We start from the raw sequence: 20856 nt of genomic DNA, 5'->3' as shown, positions 1-20856 counted from the left end.
ATGACAGTGACCGGGACCGGCCGCCGGCTCGACAGCGTCGCCCTTGTCTCGTCAGAAGCAACTGCGGGCCGAGAACGGACCGAGAGACAGCGAGTCAGAGACTTTATTTAACCAAGCCTCCATCTAGAATCTTGCCATACTTTTGCTCAGAGCTTGTAACACTTCGGACGGTGTCCGCTCAGGTCTCTGCTCCGCTCAGAAATCCGAAAATATTCGCAGGTTCTTTTAGTGAGCGGCGGGCAGCGTGTGTGATACAATTTAGTTCGAAAAAACAACAGCCTTAAACCCTAAGTTTAAGTGGGTTTTAATTGTGGCTGGCGTTGACATCTGGTTTTATTTTATATTGTGTGTGGCAATTTTACGATCGTAATCGTAATCCAAGATGCGAAGCCGAATACTCCTATTAGCTGCTGTGTTGCTGTGTGGCCCACTGGGAAGTGAGTGTTGATCCGAGCGTGATCTTTATGTTCGATCTCCGAGTGCCATGTGATTCCACCCGTGTCCATTCTGTTTCCTTTCCAGTGACCAGTGCCCGTGGCCCCCAGCGGTTGTTTGCCTATGAGCCAGGAAAATGTGCGTTAACCATCACAGAAGTCTTCGAGGCAATGTTCAAAACAGAGGTGGGGCTGCTCATCGGGGCACGGGCTCGCCTGTCGCAGAGCCACTTGCTCCATTATGATCTCTACACTCCACTGAATCCCCAAAAGAGACAATTCCTGCGAGCAGGAGATCTGGGAATGCTCAGGAAATCGCATTTCAATCCCGAATGGCCAGTGAGGTAGGGGATCCTCCGTCCATAGATGCCATCCCGCTCCTCTAACAATCCCGAGTTCTTATTTGTAGAATTTCCATTCATGGCTGGTCGGGCCGCAGTGAGTCCTGCTCGAATGCCGCCATCAAGGATGCCTATCTTTCACGCGGAAATTACAATGTAATCATCTTGGATTGGAGTCGCCAGGCAATGGACATCAGCTACCAGCGAGTGTCTACGCAGCTGTCTTCCATTGCCGCCAATGTGGCCAAAATGCTGCGCTTTCTGCACGACAGCACAGGCGTGCCTTACGAGCAGATCTACCTGGTGGGCCACAGCGCCGGCAGCCACATATCCGGGCTGGCGGGGAAGCACCTGCGCCCGCAGCTCCTGGGCGCCATAATCGCCTTGGATCCCGCTGGTCTCACGCAACTGAGTCTCGGACCGGAAGACCGACTGTCGCCCCACGATGCCATGTATGTGGAGTCCATTCACACGGATCTGACGCTCCTGGGCAATCCAAGCGATCTCCTGAGCCATGCCTCCTTCTTCGTCAACTGGGGCCTGGGGCAGCCGCACTGTCCGAATGCAACGGCCGCGGAGTTTGCCTTTGTTTGCGATCATTTTGCGGCCTTGTATTACTTCGCCGAGTCGATACGTCGTCCCAGATTATTCCCCGCCTTGCGATGCGACTCGGGGGCAGCCATACACTCGGCCACCTGCCACTGCCGCAACAGCACCAGCAGCAACAGCACCAGCTCCAGCATACACGCCATGCGACAGACATGCCATGGCGATCAGTTCATGGGCGGTGAGCCAGCTGTCCAAAAGAACGGTGTCTACTACCTGAGCACACGGCGGCAGGCGCCATACGGCCACATTGATGGCATGGTTCACATGAAGCCGCCAGTGAAATCAAACGTTTTTGAGACGGGTGGCCCACGATTTTGGCCGCAGTAGGCAGCAGCACCCCTCGAGGCAGGGCACTGCGAGTGTCCAACAAATGTGATTTATCCAAATGTTTAAGTTTAGAACTAAAGAGCCATTAAAATCCAAAGCATTCCCCCTTAAAATTAGATGTGAAAAATACATTTACATATATCTGTATGTAGGGGATCCAAGGGGGAACTGAGTTTCATTGAGAGTGCTAGTCTTTTAGATGTAAATATAGATGGAAAAGGAGGTGTCTAATATCCCAAAGAGTAGAGGAACGGGACCCAGAAGATGGCATTCGAAGTAGTACTCCTACAGAAGTAGCTCCCGATTAGCATTGTAATGTAATTAATCAATTAGGATCATTGATGGATCGAGTAAAGCAGCAATGGGCATTCTCCTATTCACTTTCTTGTGGCAAAAGCGTGGCGCCGGCCAGGCCATTAGAAGGGTTCTTCTTTCATTCTTTAGTTTCCATACAACAAAACCACGACTCACCTGACTAGGACCTATACGATAGCTAGCCACATCCAACTCGTTGATGGCCAGTATCTGCTCCACGCTCACATCCTTGTTGTTGGCCAGTTCGCCGGCCAAGAGGCCAAAGCGACGCACAAACTCCAACAATGGCACAGATTCGGGGAAGCCCAGACGATGGAGACGCGCTGCCTCCAGCACTTGAGAGCCACGTAGCTAAGAAACAGAGAATCAGAAAACATTATGCCTGCCACTTGGATATTTCTAGTGTCTTCCGGTACCTGACTCCGCAACAGTGGCACATTCACCATCTCCTCCTCGCTGGCCGTCTGACCCGCCGCGGAGTGAGGCGAGCCATTGGCCGTGTATTTGGCCTGCTTTCCGGCATTGTGCTGCAGCAGATAGCAGTGGACAAAGTGGGTGCCAGTGCGACGCAGGGTGTCGATGATCCCATCCACAGTGAACTTCACCTGCAGCATAATGGAATTGCGCTTCACTCCTGCGGTAGTGAAGGATCGCCGAATGCTGGACACACGGCGCAGCGACTGGGTGCCCTCAAGCCCAGCAAAGGAGCCACAAAAGACCATGGCGCCGGAGCCACGCGTCAGGGAGCCAATGTACAGGCGATTGATCTCCTCCCGACTGCTGTCCTGCAGCAGGGACACTGCATTCCGTATGCCTGGATGCTCGCGACTGTTGCGCACCCATCCATCGACGGCATAGAGCACGGGATTCGTGCCCTGGAGATGGTGCAGGACAAACTGCCGAGGACCGGCGCACTTGCGCAGCAGCGAATGGTGCTCCCGGTCGCCGTAGTGCGAGAACAGGCGCTCGAGGAATGTGTCGTCGTTGGAGTTCGGATAAATAGCCTCTTCGTCCAGGAGCCTAGGGGAGGGAAATCAAAATTAACGAAAGGAAACGGTAATGAATCCCAGAGAATCCTCACCATAGCATCCCTCGACGATCGTGCTCGCGGAGGTCGCGTTGGGAGGAGCGCACTACATGATTCTGTGGCGCCTTGTCGATCAGCGAGATCAACGGACCCGGGTGACACTCCGAGGCCTGATCCGCCTCGATCTCCACCAGCTCCTGGGCATACCGATCGCGCGGCGCCACCAGGGTGGTGTGATGGAAGAGCATTTGCAGCCGCTCCTGCAGATAGTTGTGCCGCAGATCGGCCAAAGTGGCCCCGAGCTGCTGTCCACAGCTCGCGGGGTTCTGGAAGCCGGGCGTATCGATCAGCATGATCGAGGCAATCGTATGAGCGGAAGTACAGATCTGACGATTGATCAGAGCCACCACGGCGGCCAGGGCCTCCGAATACAGGCCAATGACCAGCGCCTCCAGGCGCTCCCAGGCCCACTCGTGGCCATTGTCGGACGTGGGCGACTTCGAGGGACTCAGTCCGCCATTCGGAGCATTCGGTTGCGTGAGGCCAAAGGCAGCCGACGACAAATCCTCGAGGTTCACGCCCAGCAGCCCTGCCGCCTTGCGTGCCGCCGTTGGATTGGCAAACTGCGTCCGGGCCGTGGATCCGGTTCCCAGTTTGGTCACCCCTGCAATTCCCAGATGGTAGATGGCCGCAAGTATGCTCCAGATCCCACGCACTGCCTTCGCATCGATGTTGAGCGACTCGAAGGCCTGCACCGTGCGCATAAAGTCATTGGCCGCCCGATGCCGGTCCTCCAGCTTCTGGGAGAGCGATATAAACGGATGGCTATCCTCGGAGGTGATGTTCTCCAAGTGCAGCTCCTTCTGCAGCAGCCCAGCGGCCCCTGCCAGCAGTCGCGTCATAATATGAAAGCTGTGCTCGTGCGCTAGCCGTCGCCCAGCACGCTGTCGCTCGGGTAGGAGTACCTGAAAGAGGATTACCATTGCCATAACCAAGAGTGTCTTTTAGTTGTTTTTCCACACACTCACCTGCAGCGAGGCGGAGGCTATCTGTCCCGTCTGATCAAAGTCCAGGCTCAGCAGCTGCGTCATGCGTGTGGCATTCGAATTGAGGCAGGTTCTTGTATTGCCAAATGCCTCCAGAATGGTGCACAAGGCATTGACCTTTTCGGCATTTATGAAATTGTTGTAGGCACCTGTTAAAAAGAAAAGGTTTTCAGAACTTTTTCGAATGAGGAAACTATTTTTATTTCTAGAATCTATTCGAGCCCCTAAAGATATCTGGAATAAAGACTGAACACCATGAGCTTCTTGTGTTTTTTGATTATGGGTATAAAGAGGATCCTATTGTGAGGATAATATAAGTCTTTATAATATCCTAGATCTACTTTAAACAATCGTTTACCATTAAAATGTATGGGCGTTATTCATCTTACTATTAGATTGTCTTTGCTTATTCTATTCTGAACATTGAATAGTGAGTTAGGCCACACTGGGAAACATTTTGGATGTGGTAGATACAATCTATAACTTTAAGTCTGCTTTTGGGGTTTGCTTATAAATAACGAGTCTAAAACGACTTCTAATTTGCCTGGAAATCATTTTAGAGCAAGAAGAAAATACTACTGAAATGCTACTCTACATTTAACTAAAAGATACTGGTGGAATCCATTTCCACTTTGATTCCCTCCGCCTTTCTGTGGCACTAATGGAGGTAGGCTTGGGCTTGGGCTGGGGCGACTAATTGCAGCTGCATTTTCTTGGCCAACAATGCAAATGAGCAAATCGAATGAGCGAACACATTCTGTTGGCTGCCACACAGCCCAAAAACTGGGCCAGCCTACAGCCAAATGCAGTTGCAGTCGATAGATAGACACAGACACACGCGACACACGGGACACACGACACATACCAGCGGCCAACGCCAAGTAGTTTAAAGCATGCTTGAAGCTTGTGGATTTGCCAGAACCAGATCGGCCCATGAATATGAGGCTCTGGTCGCGTCGCGTCTCGACCAGACTCCTGTAGGCGGTCTGGGCCAGCGAGTAGACGTGGGGCGGCATGTCCTCCGTCTTGCAGCCCCGGAACATGGAGACAACCTACCGGAGGGAGGGGGAGAGGGAGAGAGAGCAGAGCAGATAAATAACCAGATCGCACACACAGATTCAGATCCAGAGTCAGATTCAGCGACCAGTTGTTACCTTCTCGGAGTAGAGGGACAACGGGGCCATCGGATTGACCACGAGCAGCGTGGGCCCCGCCTTGGTGTGGATGAGGTTGCTCGCATACCGCTGTCGCAGGCAATGCAGCACCGAGGCCTCGTTCAGATACTTTAGCTCGCAGATGTCCTCGCATAGGTCCAGGGCGGGGTTATTCTGCTTCTCCACATCGTCCTCGTCGACGGTCAGCTGCTCCCCGTTGTGCAGCAATCGCACCAGCAGCTTGTGGGGCTCCTCATGGCCTCCTCCTACGGTTGTTGGCTGTGGCAGGCGTATGGCTGCAGTGAAACCTCCGCGATGGACCAGCCACAAACGCTCTGGCTCCCGCTCTGCTTGTACGGTGGCGACAGCATCTGTCCTATCCGTTGCATCCAGCTCCCCTCCGCCAACAGCTGTTGGAGAGGTGCCTCCTGCTTCTCCGCCTCCATGGCTATTCTCGTGGCGGCTCTGCGAAAAAATTAAAACCAAAAATTGACGTTAAATTGGGGTCAACATTTTGTCGGCTGGGCCGCCTCGCAAAAACTTCAATACAAAGCAGTTCTTTCGTTGTTTATTTTTGTACACTCTCGAGGCAGATTGGGGGGCAGCATTTTCACGCATTTATTCCATTTATTATCGTATCGTACTCCCTGCTGGCAGATGCGAAGACACGAAGACGCAGCAGAGTTTCGTTTTTGGGGTTTATTTCGGTTGCATTTCTAAATTTGATGATTTTTCTAAATCCTAATTAGCCGCCCAGACGCCGCGCCAAATGCTATTCGGCTAGACACCAGAAGCCTCTGCCTTCGACTACTACTACGACTACGACGACGCGGATGTGGTTGCACGGACATGAGACACGGGACGCGTCATTATGCAACGTTCTCTACAGCGGAGTCGTTCTCGAAGTCAGTTCACATTTTGTGGCTATAAATGGAGCTGCTTTTTGGGGGAGAAGTAGCAGTGCTGTGATGCCGCAGCATCTCCTTTTGAATTATGAAAACTACTACTCGTATATTGTGCAAGGTTCAATAGCCCTCAATTAGCACTCGGGGAAAATGTTCTCTAGAGGAAGTTGTGTTGGGAAAGTCTCTCCTCGGACACGATCAGGTTGGGAAAGTATCTCTACGGATGCGAGATATAAACAAATTTAGTCAGCGATTTGTGTACGAATTAATTGTGTTACAGTTTGGAAAGACTTTTGAAATAGTTTGTGAATGGGAAGCGAATGCTCAAGATTTGAGTATGTTGTGGCTAATCTATACGACAATCTACTACAGAAATCTATGCCAAAACGGAACATTTAAAATCCTAAACCAACTTTATAGATCCCTAAAGTCATTAAATATATTATTTAAATAGTTCTGCAACGTTTCGAAATCGGGTAAATGCACGTTCTATTGTATTTTAACCGTTTTCTTCAAATTCATAACCCAAATGCATATTCCAACACGACAGCCTTCTCTCGAAACAATTTTACAGGTCCATGAGGTCATTTAATATATTCTAAATTACCTAATTTAAGCGAAAACCCCCTTATTTCATGTCTAGTTTTTCTTGATTTTCCAACAAGATAGACCCGCTCAAATAGCTCCCAAATTGATCGCTCACTTCACAGTCTTGTAGTCTTGCAGTCTTGTAGTGCATGTTTTCCACGCATATCCATCCATCCATCCATCGCTCGGTGCGCGGAACTTGTTTGAAAGAATATTTAGATAAACACAGAAAAATACGCGTCTGGCGCATGTCCACTGTCAATCAATGCTGCACTCCAGAATAGAGCAACGGAGCAAGAGTGCAACGAACTCCGCACAGAGGAGGCTATGGCTATGGCTATGGCTATAGCTATAGCTATTGGGGGAAGGGGCACGCAAACGCACACACACAAATTAGATATAGAAGAGGCGGCGGTGTGTAGACAGCGACACCGCGAGAGACCTGACTAATTAACATGGCTGTGGGCATGGATGGTAGGGGGTGTGGGGGCACCGGCACTGGCTAGAAGTATATAAAAATGGAAAGACAATTGGGGATTTGCTAAAGCTTCTGTCTCGATATCATATCATATCCCCCCTGCTATCCGTTCATTGTATTATGGAGAACCTCTAAATAAGACAGACAGCTACGATACGGTCGTACGACGCTAACTCCGTTCCTAAATGAACACTTCCGCTCATTGGAGGGAGCCCATCGCGGCAGTGGTGGTAGTGGTAGTGGTCGTGGTCGTGGTCGTTGTCGCCGCGGCACCGCAGGCGTATTGAGCCATAAAGGCCAGCCATAAATGCAGCAACAAGACAGCGGGCCATACCATACTATACCATACCCAAGCATACCGTAAATTATGAGACTCGGGGATTGTACAGCCCACGCACCGTCCAAGCATAATAATAATAAAAGGTCTAACAACTAAATCGTACATTGGGTCATGGTTCGGCGATCCGATCCGATCCGATCCGATCGATACCATCTTTTGTGTCCACTTCATTCGTTTCATTCGTTGTTGTTGCCTTTTATTGCATCGATCGATCGATCGGTTGGAGAATTACTAGAAAGTTTTTCAGATACGAATGCAGCACTCCAGCACACTGTTCAACAGGGTTTTGGGTATGTTTTTCAGCTAGGAAAATTATCTAAAGGGTTTCCAAATAAATTCTTTATGTGTGTATAAGAAAATCTTACACGATTTGTGATGTTATACAATGATTGGTAAATATTCTTTAAAATCATGAAATGTAATTAAGGAATAACCCTTGTAATCGATTTTCTTTAGGAATTGATTTAACAGATCCTTCAAATGTTAGAATTATGAAAACTAATAAAGGATCGAGAGCTAGTTGTCCTCTTTTATACAAATCTCTCATAGTCTAATAATCAGAAAATGCTTTCAATGAAGCTTCCAAGATCATCGGAGATATAAATTTCAGCTCTGCTTTAGTTTCTGTTCCACAAGAAATTCTAAATGGATTTACATATTATCGGGTATCATTAAATTCCCTGATAAATTCGCATAAAATTGCCATTCAGGTCAGATCAAAATTCATGTTCCTTTCATATGTTAATTGGATCTCTTCTCTTGCAATTGGATCTCTTTTTTATCCCCAATGCTAACATTTTTTTTGCTGCTTAGTGTTGGTCCGTTCTTCATGCCGCTTCATACGATACCTTTTGACGCTTGACGCTGGCATCATAGTTTTTGTAGTTGGCGGCCAGCGCAGTGGCCCAAATGGCCGGCCATTGGAGGCCAATGTTTTGGGCATCGCGACGTCTGCGGTAGGAGCTCCGTAGGCTCGGAATGGGGGACTGGGGAGCACTGGCAGCAGCGGCTGCATACTTGGAGGCGGCCACAGCAGAACTGTTCCAGGGCGGACGGATGGATGCGGTTGGCGGAGAGGCTTCTGCCTTGCTGCGGAAGCTCCTTGAACGACTGGTGGCCCTCTCGAAGATCGGTGTAATTGGCAGCGGAGGGGTGGGAGTAGGAGTAGGAGCAGCAGCGGCAGCCGCTTCCTTGGCCTTGGTGACCGCCAGACGCGGCGGCTTGGGCGGTGGCACTGACCCTCCTCCCGTGGAGGACGAGGGCCAACTGTTGGAGTTCTCCGATCCGCTCTCACTGATCGTCTCCGAGCTGATGCTGTTCTTTCGCTGTGCCTTCGGAGTGGCTTTCGCGGAGGGCTTGCTGGGTGCTGGTACTTTCTGGACTCCGGATTTGTTGGTGCCACAGGCATGCGCCTTGCCCGTGCAGCCCTTGTGGAAGGAGGGATTCAGTCCGGAACCGGGTGCTGCCGGCACGGCAGGCACAATGCCGCCCCGCAGCGTCTGCTCAAAGCTCTTGGGCTTGAGGAACATGGCTAATGCTAATCTTCTGTCTCTTCTGTTACGTGATCACTGTTTGTCCACACCGACAATTGTCATGGCCAGCAGCTGTGGCAGCAACAACAGCAGCAGCACTTGGAGCATGACCAGAGCGTAGGACAGAGCAGATCTCTGAGCAAATCTGAGATCTCCGGACCGAAGCGGGACAATGGCAGCAGCAGGGAAGTGAATGAGAAATTGGAGCGCGCGTTGAAAACCTTGGAAATGTTTGCTTTTGTGGCTATCGGAGCACTTAGCGCTGCTTTGACATTAGACACAATTACTGCCTGCTGACTGTTGCCTCAAAATGGCCAATCATCGATCAGTCGGACGATCGGATAGGTCTTTGAGTATCGGTTTATGCTGTTTTGCTGTTTCTTTTCTGTGTGTTGTGTTGTGTTGTGTTGATTGATTGATTGCACTGCACAAGACTCCAGTCACGAAATCGTCTGGGAGTACAAATTATGAATTAAAGCCAAACTCGAATGACAGCCAGAATAATCGTCACGGCATAGAAAACATTAAAATCAACTTCGGGCACAGTACTCCGCCACTCCGCCACTCTGCCACTCGAACAACAACAAATTTCACTGTGGGTGTATGGTGGAGCCGTCGCGTCGCTTCGTCTCGCGGTATTTTGTTTTTGTTTCTTCTCGATCTCCCGTCGTCTACCGAACCTGGTCAAAGTTTTCAGCGTACTGACGGCACGGCCCTGCTCCCAAGCAAAGCAGCAAGCCCCATCGAGCCGACCGACCAACAACAACAACAACAACAAACAGAAAACAAGTCAGAATAATGAAGGTGATGTATGGACCTAGGGGCTACCCAAGAAACCCAAAGAATGTGTGTTTTGTTGATAGATTCTGGGGACCGCCATTATATGGATCGATGGATGTTCACAAATTACCGATTTATTCGACTCTTCTAGAGATCTATTAGAAAAAGAAAAGCGAAAATGTATATTTAAAGACCCTTCCTTTTGCCTATCCCAGAACCCAATATACCCTGCGTACGCTGGGTACCAAAAGACACACAGTCAGACGCAGGCAGAGGCGAAGCCTGCGTTGACGTCGCTGCTGCTGCTATTTGTGTAGGCCGCCGCCGCCGCCGACGTTCCAAGTGGGTGTAGAAATGCACACACAGCTGCAGTCTCCCGAAGTTGCAGTCGCTGTCAACGCTGGCAGCGCCGCCCTGGCTGCTTGTTGCCCAAGGTATATCAACAGGAAGGAAAGAGCTCCGACATTGAATGCAAGCGAGAGAAGGAGAGAGGGGAGCATGTCTCCCCCAAGAGCGGAAGCACCCCACCTTATATGCTATATGCCCTGCCATATTCGTGCTATGTCCCCAGGCGTACTACTGGGCTGCACGAGGGATCGCTGCTGCTGCTGCTGCCATCTGAAAGACGCTTTGAAGAGTGGGCTGGCTGGCTGCTGCTGCTGCTGTTGGCATGTTGCATGGATGAATGCTAAAACGCATACCCAATGCAGTTCGAGTTTTTCCACAGTGTTGCCAAATCGGTTTATTTCTGTAGCCGCAGTCTGCGCCTCCGACTTCTTCTTGAATGGATGGTAAGAGAATGAGTAAGGCGCTGAAATATGTCAACGCCTTAGAGGCCCGGCCCAACCCAGCACACCGCCACAGATCCACTACGAAAATATTTATAGAAAGGGACTAGCCCCCGCCGAACAGACTGGAGAATAGCAACAGATACAGATACAATACAGATATGTAGATAGATAGATGGATGGCTGGATAGATCGACGGGGAGGCGGGACACCCAACAACTGTCAGTTTCACAATATTTGTGCGAAAACTACGGAGTAAACACGGCGAGAAAATGTCAAACACGTTTCCAGGCATAGTCAACAAGTCAATAAGAATTGCATCCACATCCACAGGGTGGCTGAGTGAGTGGCAGGGATGGGTATATGACAATGAAGGGATACCCTTTTGGGGTATTGGATTCCAGAATAAGATAGGTTCCATTTCGAAAGAACATCAACAGTAATTTATAAAAGCTATTAATCTAGGGTAAGTAAGCGATTAAAGGGGAAGAAAAGATAATTCGATTATAGACCTAGCTCAATAAGAGGTCCCTATAATAGCCTATCGTTTTTGCTAAAAGGCACACCTTTTGATGCATATTCAGTGCAATACCTGGAAAACGGAAATACAAATACCACATCTTATTGTCACAAATGTAATATGAAAACGTATTCCTAGTTGGAGACTACCTGCACTATCTGATTGGGGAACTACTACTCATGACTAACTTCCTTAACACCATTCAACAGCTAAAACATTAGCACATTCCTTGGAACTAATGAATCACATGATTGCATACCTGAATATTTTTGAATTACAATTGGAGATGGAATTCAAAAAGAATACTTATAAAAACTCTATCGAAAGAGAAGCCATAAAGAATATTTGAATCCCTATTGGGAATGGAGAGACCAAACAAAAAGCGAATAGTTTTGTTCGGTTCTCAATATCTCTAATGTTTCTCCCCACTCGTTTTAATCAATCACAGCCGCCCCATGAATACTAGTCGTACTAATGGGCAGTGTCGTTATGGAATTAATGTGTGGAGGGGCTCGGTTCGGTTCATTGCAATGCTGCTGGGATGGCGATAGCGATGCCGATGTCGCTGGCTCCATCAATCATTGATCTCTGCTAACGATCGAGTGCCCGAGACTCACCTGACGCTTGAATCGCTTGCTGGCACTGCGCCGGAGGGTGTTGCAGTTGCCGTTGGTAATGGAATGATCGATCTCCTCCACGGTGGCCGTAATGGGTGCCATGCATCGCTTGCTCAGCTCCACCAATTCGGCCACAGGCTGCACCTGGAGATGGGCAGACGCATTAGATGGCTACTTAAGAAGGAAAGATGGTACTTACCTCAACGGTGACAGCGTCGCCGCTGTTCCTGATCATCTCGATGATAATCTCTCTGGACAAGTCGCCCACGGGCGTACCATTCACTTTGATAAGACGATCGCCTGGCAGCAGACCCGTGGCGCCGCCTCCAGCACCGGGCTCGGCGAAGATCACCGGCCGAAAGATGGGCGACGTCAGCGACTCGGTGCGGTCCAGGCAGATGGCCTTGCGCAGGCTGAAACCAAAATCCTGGCGCGGCGACTTCTGCCGTCGAATGACCAGCTGGCGGGGCGGTGGCAGATGCACCAGCTGCACTGGGGGAAGGGGCAGCAGAACATCCTCGAAGGCATGCACCCGGGCCCAGCGATCGATGCCCTGCGACTCGCCAATGGGACTCAGCGAGAAGGGGGGCGTGGCGAACGAGGAGTTTGTGGTATCTGTGAGACTGTCGGCGCTGGGCGACGGCGATGTTAGCACATGGAGCTGCGGCACCTGCGGAGGCGCTCCGTAGCGGGCATTGGCCGGTAGGGTCATAGCTCGCTGCTGATGCGGTTGATCGCCGTCGCTACGCAGGCTCTCGACGGAGGTGAAGGAGGTACCGTGCTGACTGGAATTGGAGCCAATCGAACCGGCTGCTCCGCGTGCCGCTCCCTCGTACAGCAGCTCGTTCTGGATGGTGTTGCGCATCAGCATTTCTGGTGTGCCACCACCAGTGGTGACTCCACCTCCGCCGCTGCCGCCGCCCGCTGGGAACGTGAGCTCCTCGTGCACATTGGTCATGTTGCTGCGGGAACCCTTCAGAATGCCACGCTTTGGCGGCTTTGGTGGCACAGGCGGCAGAAAGCGGTTCTAGAGGAAGGATAAGTCATCAATTAGGACTGAAATCTTCAGCTGTACTCCACTGGACTCACCTTTAGGCCACCGGCAAGCAGGGAATGTGTGACCTCGCTGTAGTTGACACTGACCCCAGCGCCGTTGGACGAGCGACTCTCGATATGCGTCATCACAGATGCTACAATTTCCTCATTGCCACGATCTTGCTCCGATCCGCCAGCAGTTCCAGGAGCTGCTGCTGTTGCGCTCCTGTTGGCCACTGCATCTGCATTCAGGGCCGCAAAGAAATCCGCACTGTAGTCCGCTGTGATGCCGCTGGGCAGCTTCTCCTTCTCCTTGCGCCGGCCACGGATCTTCAGGGAGCGACGCACCTCGTCAAGCCGCAGCAGCTCGTCGGTGCTCATGCTGCCGGTGACGCCACCAATGCCGATGCCGCCACCGTTGGTGCCTCCGCCGATCCCTTTAGCCTCTTTGCGGAGTTTCTTTTCGCGCTTGCGGCGCTCCTTCTCCTCGTCGCCGGCGCTCTTCTTCATGAAGTTGAACATCTTCTGTGGTTGTGTGGGTGGTTGGGTGTGGGTGCGAGAGGTCCTTAGGTTCTAGCTGTGGGATAGGGATAACGATAGGGTTAAGAATGTTCAATGTGTATAAGTTCAAGGGCGTGCCCAAGGTATATTCAATTGGAAGGTAAGTAAGCCGGCCGGAGAGAGTGAGAGACAGCTGCACTGCCCTACCTTCTTTTCAATATACTTGTCATGCCCCGTTAGTCTGAACTAATTTGATTTGCATTTTTCTCTGCTGTCTGCTCTACTCTCAGTCCCTCCCACTCTTTCGCTTGCGGTTTGCGTTTTTAGTTTTCTCACACTCTCTCTATCGCACTCGCACTCTCGCCAAGAAACCCTGCGAGCAATGCACCCACCCGCCTGCACAAACAACAGTTATCTTCTGCCAGCCAGACTGCATTCGTATATATGTGCATGTGTTCGTGTCTGTGTGTTTGTTTGTGTATTTGCAAAATCACATAAACAATGGCATATTTTTCGTTGATATTGCATTTTCGCTTTGCTTCTGGCTTTGCTTTGTCATTGAGTTTGTTGCCCGTTTGCCCTGTTTTTGTTATTAGTTATTCAATTATGCGCTTTCTTTTTTCCATATTTATTCCATGATTTTGTTTTGTTTTCTCATACACGAGCACGCACACACACACAAACACCACACTCACTCACTTTAAGGGGGGCTGGGCATTGGTATTGATTGCCCCAGAGACTCGTCTCGCTCTCATTTGATTTATGTTTTCCACTAATTTAATGCAGAAACTCTTCTAATTACTGATACAATCTGCATGTTCTCTCTTTTTGATCACCCCACGCCCCAACCAGAAGCAAAAGCGCAGAAAAGAAAGTCACGGGAGTCAATAACACCTTTGTTTTTGCAGTTTTTCTACGTCTTTTTTTATGATAACACCAATGCACACACACTTATTCGCCAAGGCATTCACTCACACGGGCACAACCATATGCATGATTCCTTCTATTCAGAAACAGCAGTGGCTCCTTTAATGGATAGTTGATTTGTTTTTAATCTAATATTTTAATTTAATTTAATTTAAAAGTCTACTTCTATACAAAATTTCACCGATCCGACCGATGATGGCGATAACAACAGGCTATCGATAGTCGGTGTGGTGAGACAACTGACGATAGTTGCATTGCGAAGATGGTCACACTATTTATAGCGTGATGTCAAGTTACTTTTACATGTAATCTACATGTAGAAATTGGATTCAAATAAATGCCGTTTCGAAGAGGTGACGATATATTTCCGACGGTGGAACGGTATATTTCGATTACGGATGTGTTTCTCACATTATATTTTATAAAAGCATGAAACGGTCGACCGGGAAATTTGTATGCATTTTTTCACCAAAATTGTATGGTCACTCTGTCTGTAGTAACCCCCATGTAGCAAATGTAGCGACATTTAGTATTTTTTCAAAGTTCTGCAACATTAGTGAAAATGTCAGCAACATTTGGTAAATTTTGTCAGTTTGGTTTAAAATACTCAGAAATACTACAAAAAAAGTATACAAATATGCAGGGTGTGTGACCTTAACAAATAATCTGTGTGTTTTTTCCATACAAAAGCAATATGTAACTGTAACTATGACTTGACTCTTGACCGTTTTTTGTTTAAACCTCATTTTAGGAATAATCCAATACAGATGAGTACTTCCACCGAATATCAAAAACGAGGAATATGTAAAATATATCATGAATTCGTCAGTATATTTACGATATATTTTTAAAATTAAACGGTATATTTCTGAGGGTCGGACGGTATATCTGACACGCGTCCACACTAATCCTGAAAAAAAGTGAAGCGTAAAAAACCAAAATTTTGACGTTTTAACGCTGTGTGCGTGTGTTTATGGAAAATAAGTTTTCGACATTATATTATGTGCAGCAAAGCCGTGGGAATCGAAATACGTTTACTAATTGGCACGCGCGTGGCGATCTCGCAGTGAATTTAGTGTGATTTCTGTGTGTGGCGGCCGCCTTGCCTTGTTTCCGTCCTGGTCGCACGCACAATATAAGCGACGTTGTCGCGCTGCGTCACCGTCAGCAGTGTGTGCTCTGCCCAAAAACAGAGGTCGGTATAAAAAAAGGAGAATTGTTTTTAGTTTTTTCATCAATGATTTGTGTTTGTGGTGGTGGATGGATGTGGATGGAGGGGAAGCGGCAGCAGAGCAGCAACATTTATGCCAAATTCCAATAAACAGCCGTGGCCTTTGTTATGTGTGTTCGTGTGTGTGTATGTTACAGACATCAATGCAAATACATATGTGTATGTATGTTTGTGTGCATGTGTACCCCCCACACACCTCTTAATTCACCATAATTATAGTGTTTGAAAGTGGGAAGGGGGTGGGTGCCTGGACAGCGCCATATCGATGGAAAAATAAGTAACGCAACGGCGAAGGATCCAGCGGAAAAAGGATGCTGTGTTAATTAATGTCAATTAGCTCCAATTCAGGATGAATTTATGATTCCCGTTCATATGTGGAATATCCATTACGAATCGGTATCAAATGTCTTTCCATCTGCAGCTCTTAAAAGAGAAATATTAATAGCAACTTTTTTCCACCCAACATAGAATCTACTGCCCCCACAGTGCCCTGACCCATCGGATTCTCTATCAGTGATTATGATTACTAGTCCCCCTGTCAGAAGTGGACCCAACGTAATTTAGAGAGTAGATCTTAACGGAAGACGATTACTTTCCAAATCATATTTACAATTGTTGTCTCGAGTACCTTTAGACGATAAATCAGATTCAGATTGCTTAAGGATCCCTCAATACCCTGTGAAAATACACTTGTAGGGTATTCCTCTTTCAATTGGATCGAATCTTAAGTCTCACCTACACACACACGCGCACAAACAATACATTTGTACATTTCCAAGAAATCTGCATTCTCATACACCCTCCCCCGGCCCCTGTGTGCTGCGATGGTAATCTAATGTACAATTTGATAACTGTATTCGTGTCTAGACATGTTGCGCTGCTTGATCACTTGCTGCACCCCCTGCCCCTGCCCCTCCCTTCCACTGTCTGGCCGGCCTCGCACTTTGCAACACACTCATGCATCAGTATGTGTGTGGCGATGTGTGGTTTGTGCATTTTGTCGATTTTTATTTTATGTACATTTGTTGTTTACAGTTTTAGATAGCGAAAATTTGTACAGCCGGCAGCGACAGCAGCAGCAGCAGCGGCGGCGGCCATCCATCCCTCCGTTTGTCTGTCTGTCACTCGCCCTGTCCCTGTGCCCGCCCCTCTGTTCGCGCCCCCCTCCCTTCGACGATGACATTTTCGCAAATTGTAAATGAATATGCTTTTGCACTTGTGTGCGTGTGTGAGTGAGTGCGTACGGTACGTGTGTGTGCTTACGTTTGTAAGTGTGTGTAAGTTCATGAACAGCACTTCGCAGTCGCAGTCGTCGTAAGAATACCCTTTAAAGTGAAAGTACGATGTGTTTAGGAGATGTTTGGCATGTTTTGTGGTTAAGATTCCAAAAACGATTCGGTGTGGGCATACCTTTTAGGGTTTTTAGGGTATGGAAGATACCTAAATACCTCGGCTTAGTATATCCCACATCTGCCATAAGAACGATCACTTTTCGAGGGTATTCGATGGTTCGACCCCTTGGAAGCATAGCCTTCCCTTCTTGTTTTGATTTAATTTCGCGGTAAATGCAATCGCGAACAATTTTTTGCTCGGTGCTCAGTACTCGGTACTCGCGGTACTCGCGGTACTGGCGGTATCGCTGCGTAACATGTCGGGGAATTTCGTTTGAAGACTCAACGTACCAGCACCAGCAGCAACAGCAACAGCAACAGAAACAGAAACAACAGCAACAATTGCGACAAACCCAATCGCGACGCCAATGCTGGCGCCTACAGCCACAGCAAGAGCCACTCGATGTGCCCCTGCCCCTCCGTGCCCCCAGGGCACCAAAAGCCACATCTGCATGTGGGGCAATGACTAAGAGGCGGCCCGCAAATCCCTTTGGGAGCGGAAATGCCGTAGATATTTTGCACGATCCAATCCAATACATTTGTTGTGTTGCTTTTGTTGTTATTTTTTGCCATTTTTTTTGGTTCGTCAAACCAGCTGCAGTTGTTGCAGCTGCTGACGCAAGCGCCAGCAACAACAATTTGCGGATTTTGCCATAAACATGCAAAATGACAATAACAATTGTTTTGTACACATGCCCCCTCCCCCCGCTCCGATGATCCGTGGTAATGATGGATCCCAGAGGCGGTGTGTGACATGGGGGGTGGGGTGGCTGAGGGGCGTGACAATCGGTATAAGTGTGCGATAAGCGTTTGGGTACGGGAGGGGTAGACCTCGATAGCTTGGCTGGCTCCCCCTTTCTGCCTGCCTGCTGCACTAAAGAGTACGATAGTGTTGTCGCTCTTTGGAGTGCATTTAAGGGAGTCACTGATAGCGAGACTCCGTTGCAGTTGAACTGTTGTTTGTTTGCTAATCTCTAGCGAGTAACTCCCCGCTCCAACGAGTGTTGTATCGCTTTAACGAGTTGTCTCTTTACTATTTTCAGCCCCAAAAGGATATTCTTTGATTTTCGCTCGCGTTTCGGAACAGCCTCAACACGAATTACCTACCATTTGCCCTACAGAGGCGATTGACTGTGGTTGCCAGCGCCGCTGCAACAGGATCAGCCTCCTCCTCGTCCACGTCCACGCCCTCGCCAGGCCACCAGTTGGACCTTAATTCGGCTAACAACAACGGCAGCAACAACAGCAGCAGCCTAGACAACATCTCGAGGATACAACCATCCTGGCTAGACGGGAGTCAGCAGCAGCAGCACCACCACCCCCACCAGCAGCAGAAGAACCATCCGCAGCAACAGGGTTTAGCCACGGACGGCAGCATGTCGATGAGCGTCACCTTTGGCACCCCCAACACACCCAACATGAGCATGGATCTGGCGGCACGCCCCACAGTGGTCAAGGAGGGCTGGCTGATGAAGCGGGGAGAGCACATTAAGACCTGGCGTCAGCGCTACTTTGTGCTCCGCTCCGACGGCAGTCTGATGGGATACCGCAGCAAGCCGGCGGACAGTGCCGTCATGCAGCCGTCGGAGCAGCTGTTGAACAACTTCACGGTGCGCGGGTGTCAGATCATGAGCGTGGACAGGCCCAAGCCCTTCACATTCATCATACGCGGCCTGCAATGGACAACGGTGATCGAGCGGACCTTTGCCGTCGATACGGAAATGGAGCGCCAGCAGTGGACCGAGGCCATACGCAACGTGTCCAGTCGCCTCAGCGAAATGGGAGAGATGGCCATGTCGCCGTCTGTGCAGACAGACATGGCCGACGTGGACATGGCCGGCATCGCCGAGGTGGAGCTCTCCGAGCAGTTCTCAAGGCAGGGCACCACCTGCAACAGCAGCGGAGTCAAGAAAGTGGTACGTATTCGATTTGATCCGTTTATCCGTTGAGTGCGTGATTGAAACGAAAACCCTTATCTCTCGTTGCAGACTTTGGAGAACTTTGAGTTCCTCAAGGTGCTCGGCAAGGGCACCTTCGGCAAGGTGATCCTGTGCCGCGAGAAGGCCACCGCCAAGCTCTATGCGATCAAGATTCTCAAGAAGGAGGTCATCATCCAGAAGGATGAGGTGGAGCACACACTCACCGAGAGTCGTGTGCTCAAGACCACCAATCATCCGTTTCTTATTGTGAGTAACATTCAGGGAGGTTGTTCGAGGTTTCCTTTAATATATCATCCGTCTCCTTTCGTTGCAGTCTCTTAAATATTCATTTCAAACCAACGATCGGCTGTGCTTTGTCATGCAGTACGTGAACGGCGGAGAGCTCTTCTGGCATTTGAGCCACGAGCGCATCTTCACCGAGGACCGGACACGTTTCTACGGAGCCGAGATCATCTCGGCCTTGGGCTATCTCCACTCGCAAGGCATCATCTATCGCGACTTGAAGCTGGAGAATCTTTTGCTGGACAAAGATGGCCACATCAAGGTCGCCGATTTCGGCCTGTGCAAGGAGGACATCACCTACGGCCGCACAACGAAAACATTTTGCGGCACACCCGAATATCTGGCTCCGGAAGTATTAGACGATACTGATTATGGACAGGCGGTGGATTGGTGGGGCACAGGCGTTGTCATGTATGAAATGGTGTGTGCAGCTACTTACATCTTTTTTGTGGATATTTATCAACCATCGTTTCTTTTGTAGATCTGCGGTCGCCTGCCGTTTTACAATCGCGACCACGATGTGCTCTTTACATTGATATTGGCAGAAGAGGTGAAGTTCCCTCGCAATATCACAGACGAGGCGAAAAACCTGCTGTCCGGGCTGCTGGCCAAGGACCCGAAGAAGCGTCTGGGCGGCGGGCAGGATGATGTCAAGGCAATACAGGATCATCCCTTTTTTGCGAGTATTAATTGGACAGATCTGGTGCTAAAAAAGGTTGGAAATAAACCTTAGAACTTGGGGATATATATATATATATTATGTAAAATGAATGTGAAGCTATAATTGTTTTGCTCTTTATGTTCAGATACCGCCGCCTTTTAAGCCTCAGGTTACATCGGATACGGATACGCGTTACTTTGACAAGGAGTTTACTGGAGAGAGCGTGGAGTTGACGCCGCCGGATCCCACTGGACCGCTGGGCTCCATAGCCGAAGAGCCGCTTTTCCCGCAGGTACGTGCGATATCTCTTGGACTTCCCGGATTCCCGTTTTGCTAATCTCTCTTTATATTCACCTTGCAGTTCAGCTACCAGGGAGATATGGCCACTACACTGGGCACCTCGTCGCACATTAGTACTTCCACAAGTCTCGCATCGATGCAATAGAACAACGTCAACGACGACAACAACAGGAGTTAATCAACAACGTAACGTAATGTAATGTGACGTAGAGTAACGTTCTTACAAGCACACAACCCCCACAACCACACATCATGTTCTGCTTTCATCACCTCACCCTATAAAACTATATCCCTATATACCTATAGCATATAGAAATGGGCAAAATGAGAAACACGCAAAACAAAACAAAATAAAACAAGAAAATATTAAATAATAATACAAATTATGTAATACATACACTCACACACACACACACAAGATAAAGGCAAAGGGGGCAAAGGAGGTTTGTTCTCGCTACACAAATTAATAAGGGATTTCAATTGATAGTAACTTATTTTTGCATTCATAATACAATGAAAAGGGAAGGCAGAGATCGTAGACCGTCGAGGCAGAGAGGAAATAATTTACCACATATGATTATACATATACATATATCTATATATATCTATATACATACTTATACATACATGCATCTAATAATATAACACTTGGGGGGGCGGGGGCCTGCCGCCATCGGGGGTCTGGAGTGATTAGTTAATTAGTTACGACAACCACAACAACAACAACAACAACCATTTATTAAGCAAAAAACTGAAAGCCACAACACACACACACACCAGGAGACAG

The 20856-nt window shown here is 49.0% G+C and overlaps 3 protein-coding genes across 6 annotated transcripts in view; 2 read left to right on the top strand and 1 right to left on the bottom strand.

Moving 5' to 3' along the window:
* LOC6594178 (unconventional myosin-XVIIIa) overlaps positions 1-14391 on the bottom strand; it is a 32625-nt gene extending 18234 nt beyond the window's left edge. For 2 of the 4 annotated variants that reach the window (XM_026994671.1, XM_026994672.1), the window contains exons 1-10: positions 14313-14391; positions 12891-13413; positions 12001-12828; positions 11802-11945; positions 5254-5718; positions 4965-5151; positions 4082-4248; positions 3108-4018; positions 2443-3046; positions 2183-2377 (exon numbers count right to left, since the gene is read on the bottom strand). In XM_026994671.1, the coding sequence (XP_026850472.1) occupies positions 2183-2377; positions 2443-3046; positions 3108-4018; positions 4082-4248; positions 4965-5151; positions 5254-5718; positions 11802-11945; positions 12001-12828; positions 12891-13358 (3969 nt within the window). In that variant the 5' untranslated portion in view covers positions 13359-13413; positions 14313-14391. Of the gene's footprint in view, positions 1-2182; positions 2378-2442; positions 3047-3107; positions 4019-4081; positions 4249-4964; positions 5152-5253; positions 5719-8412; positions 9109-11801; positions 11946-12000; positions 12829-12890; positions 13414-14312 lie in introns of those variants that run through there. The other 2 variants (XM_026994673.1, XM_026994674.1) reach the window with 1 other exon arrangement.
* Positions 154-1827, top strand: LOC6594214 (lipase member H). Its single transcript, XM_002019413.2, has 3 exons — positions 154-437; positions 523-778; positions 844-1827. Exons 1-3 carry the CDS (start codon positions 383-385, stop codon positions 1709-1711), a joined length of 1179 nt encoding a protein of 392 aa, XP_002019449.1. The 5' UTR covers positions 154-382; the 3' UTR covers positions 1712-1827.
* Positions 14392-17954: 3563 nt separating the features above from the next.
* On the top strand, positions 17955-20425 carry LOC6594177 (RAC serine/threonine-protein kinase). Its single transcript, XM_026991553.1, has 6 exons — positions 17955-18802; positions 18875-19072; positions 19140-19529; positions 19590-19823; positions 19915-20061; positions 20131-20425. The coding sequence occupies exons 1-6, from the start codon at positions 18263-18265 to the stop codon at positions 20212-20214; spliced, it is 1593 nt and encodes a 530-aa protein (XP_026847354.1). The 5' UTR covers positions 17955-18262; the 3' UTR covers positions 20215-20425.
* Positions 20426-20856: the final 431 nt, after the last annotated feature.

Source organism: Drosophila persimilis, unplaced genomic scaffold (genome assembly GCF_003286085.1).
Source record: "Drosophila persimilis strain 14011-0111.01,24,50 unplaced genomic scaffold, DperRS2 tig00000000-arrow-pilon, whole genome shotgun sequence".
Lineage (NCBI taxonomy): Eukaryota > Metazoa > Arthropoda > Insecta > Diptera > Drosophilidae > Drosophila > Drosophila persimilis.
Note: the sequence above shows the minus strand (reverse complement) of the source record. Positions and strands in the feature narration are given on the sequence as shown.

Coding starts and splice junctions, on each gene's coding strand:
- LOC6594214 (XM_002019413.2), top strand. CDS start 383: ATGCGAAGCCGAATACTCCTATTAGCTGCTGTGTTGCTGTGTGGCCCA. Junction 438..522: donor GCTGTGTGGCCCACTGGGAA/GTGAGTGTTGAT, acceptor TTTCCTTTCCAG/TGACCAGTGCCCGTGGCCCC. Junction 779..843: donor AATCCCGAATGGCCAGTGAG/GTAGGGGATCCT, acceptor TCTTATTTGTAG/AATTTCCATTCATGGCTGGT.
- LOC6594177 (XM_026991553.1), top strand. CDS start 18,263: ATGTCGATGAGCGTCACCTTTGGCACCCCCAACACACCCAACATGAGC. Junction 19,530..19,589: donor GCGTTGTCATGTATGAAATG/GTGTGTGCAGCT, acceptor TTTCTTTTGTAG/ATCTGCGGTCGCCTGCCGTT. Junction 19,824..19,914: donor CAGATCTGGTGCTAAAAAAG/GTTGGAAATAAA, acceptor CTTTATGTTCAG/ATACCGCCGCCTTTTAAGCC.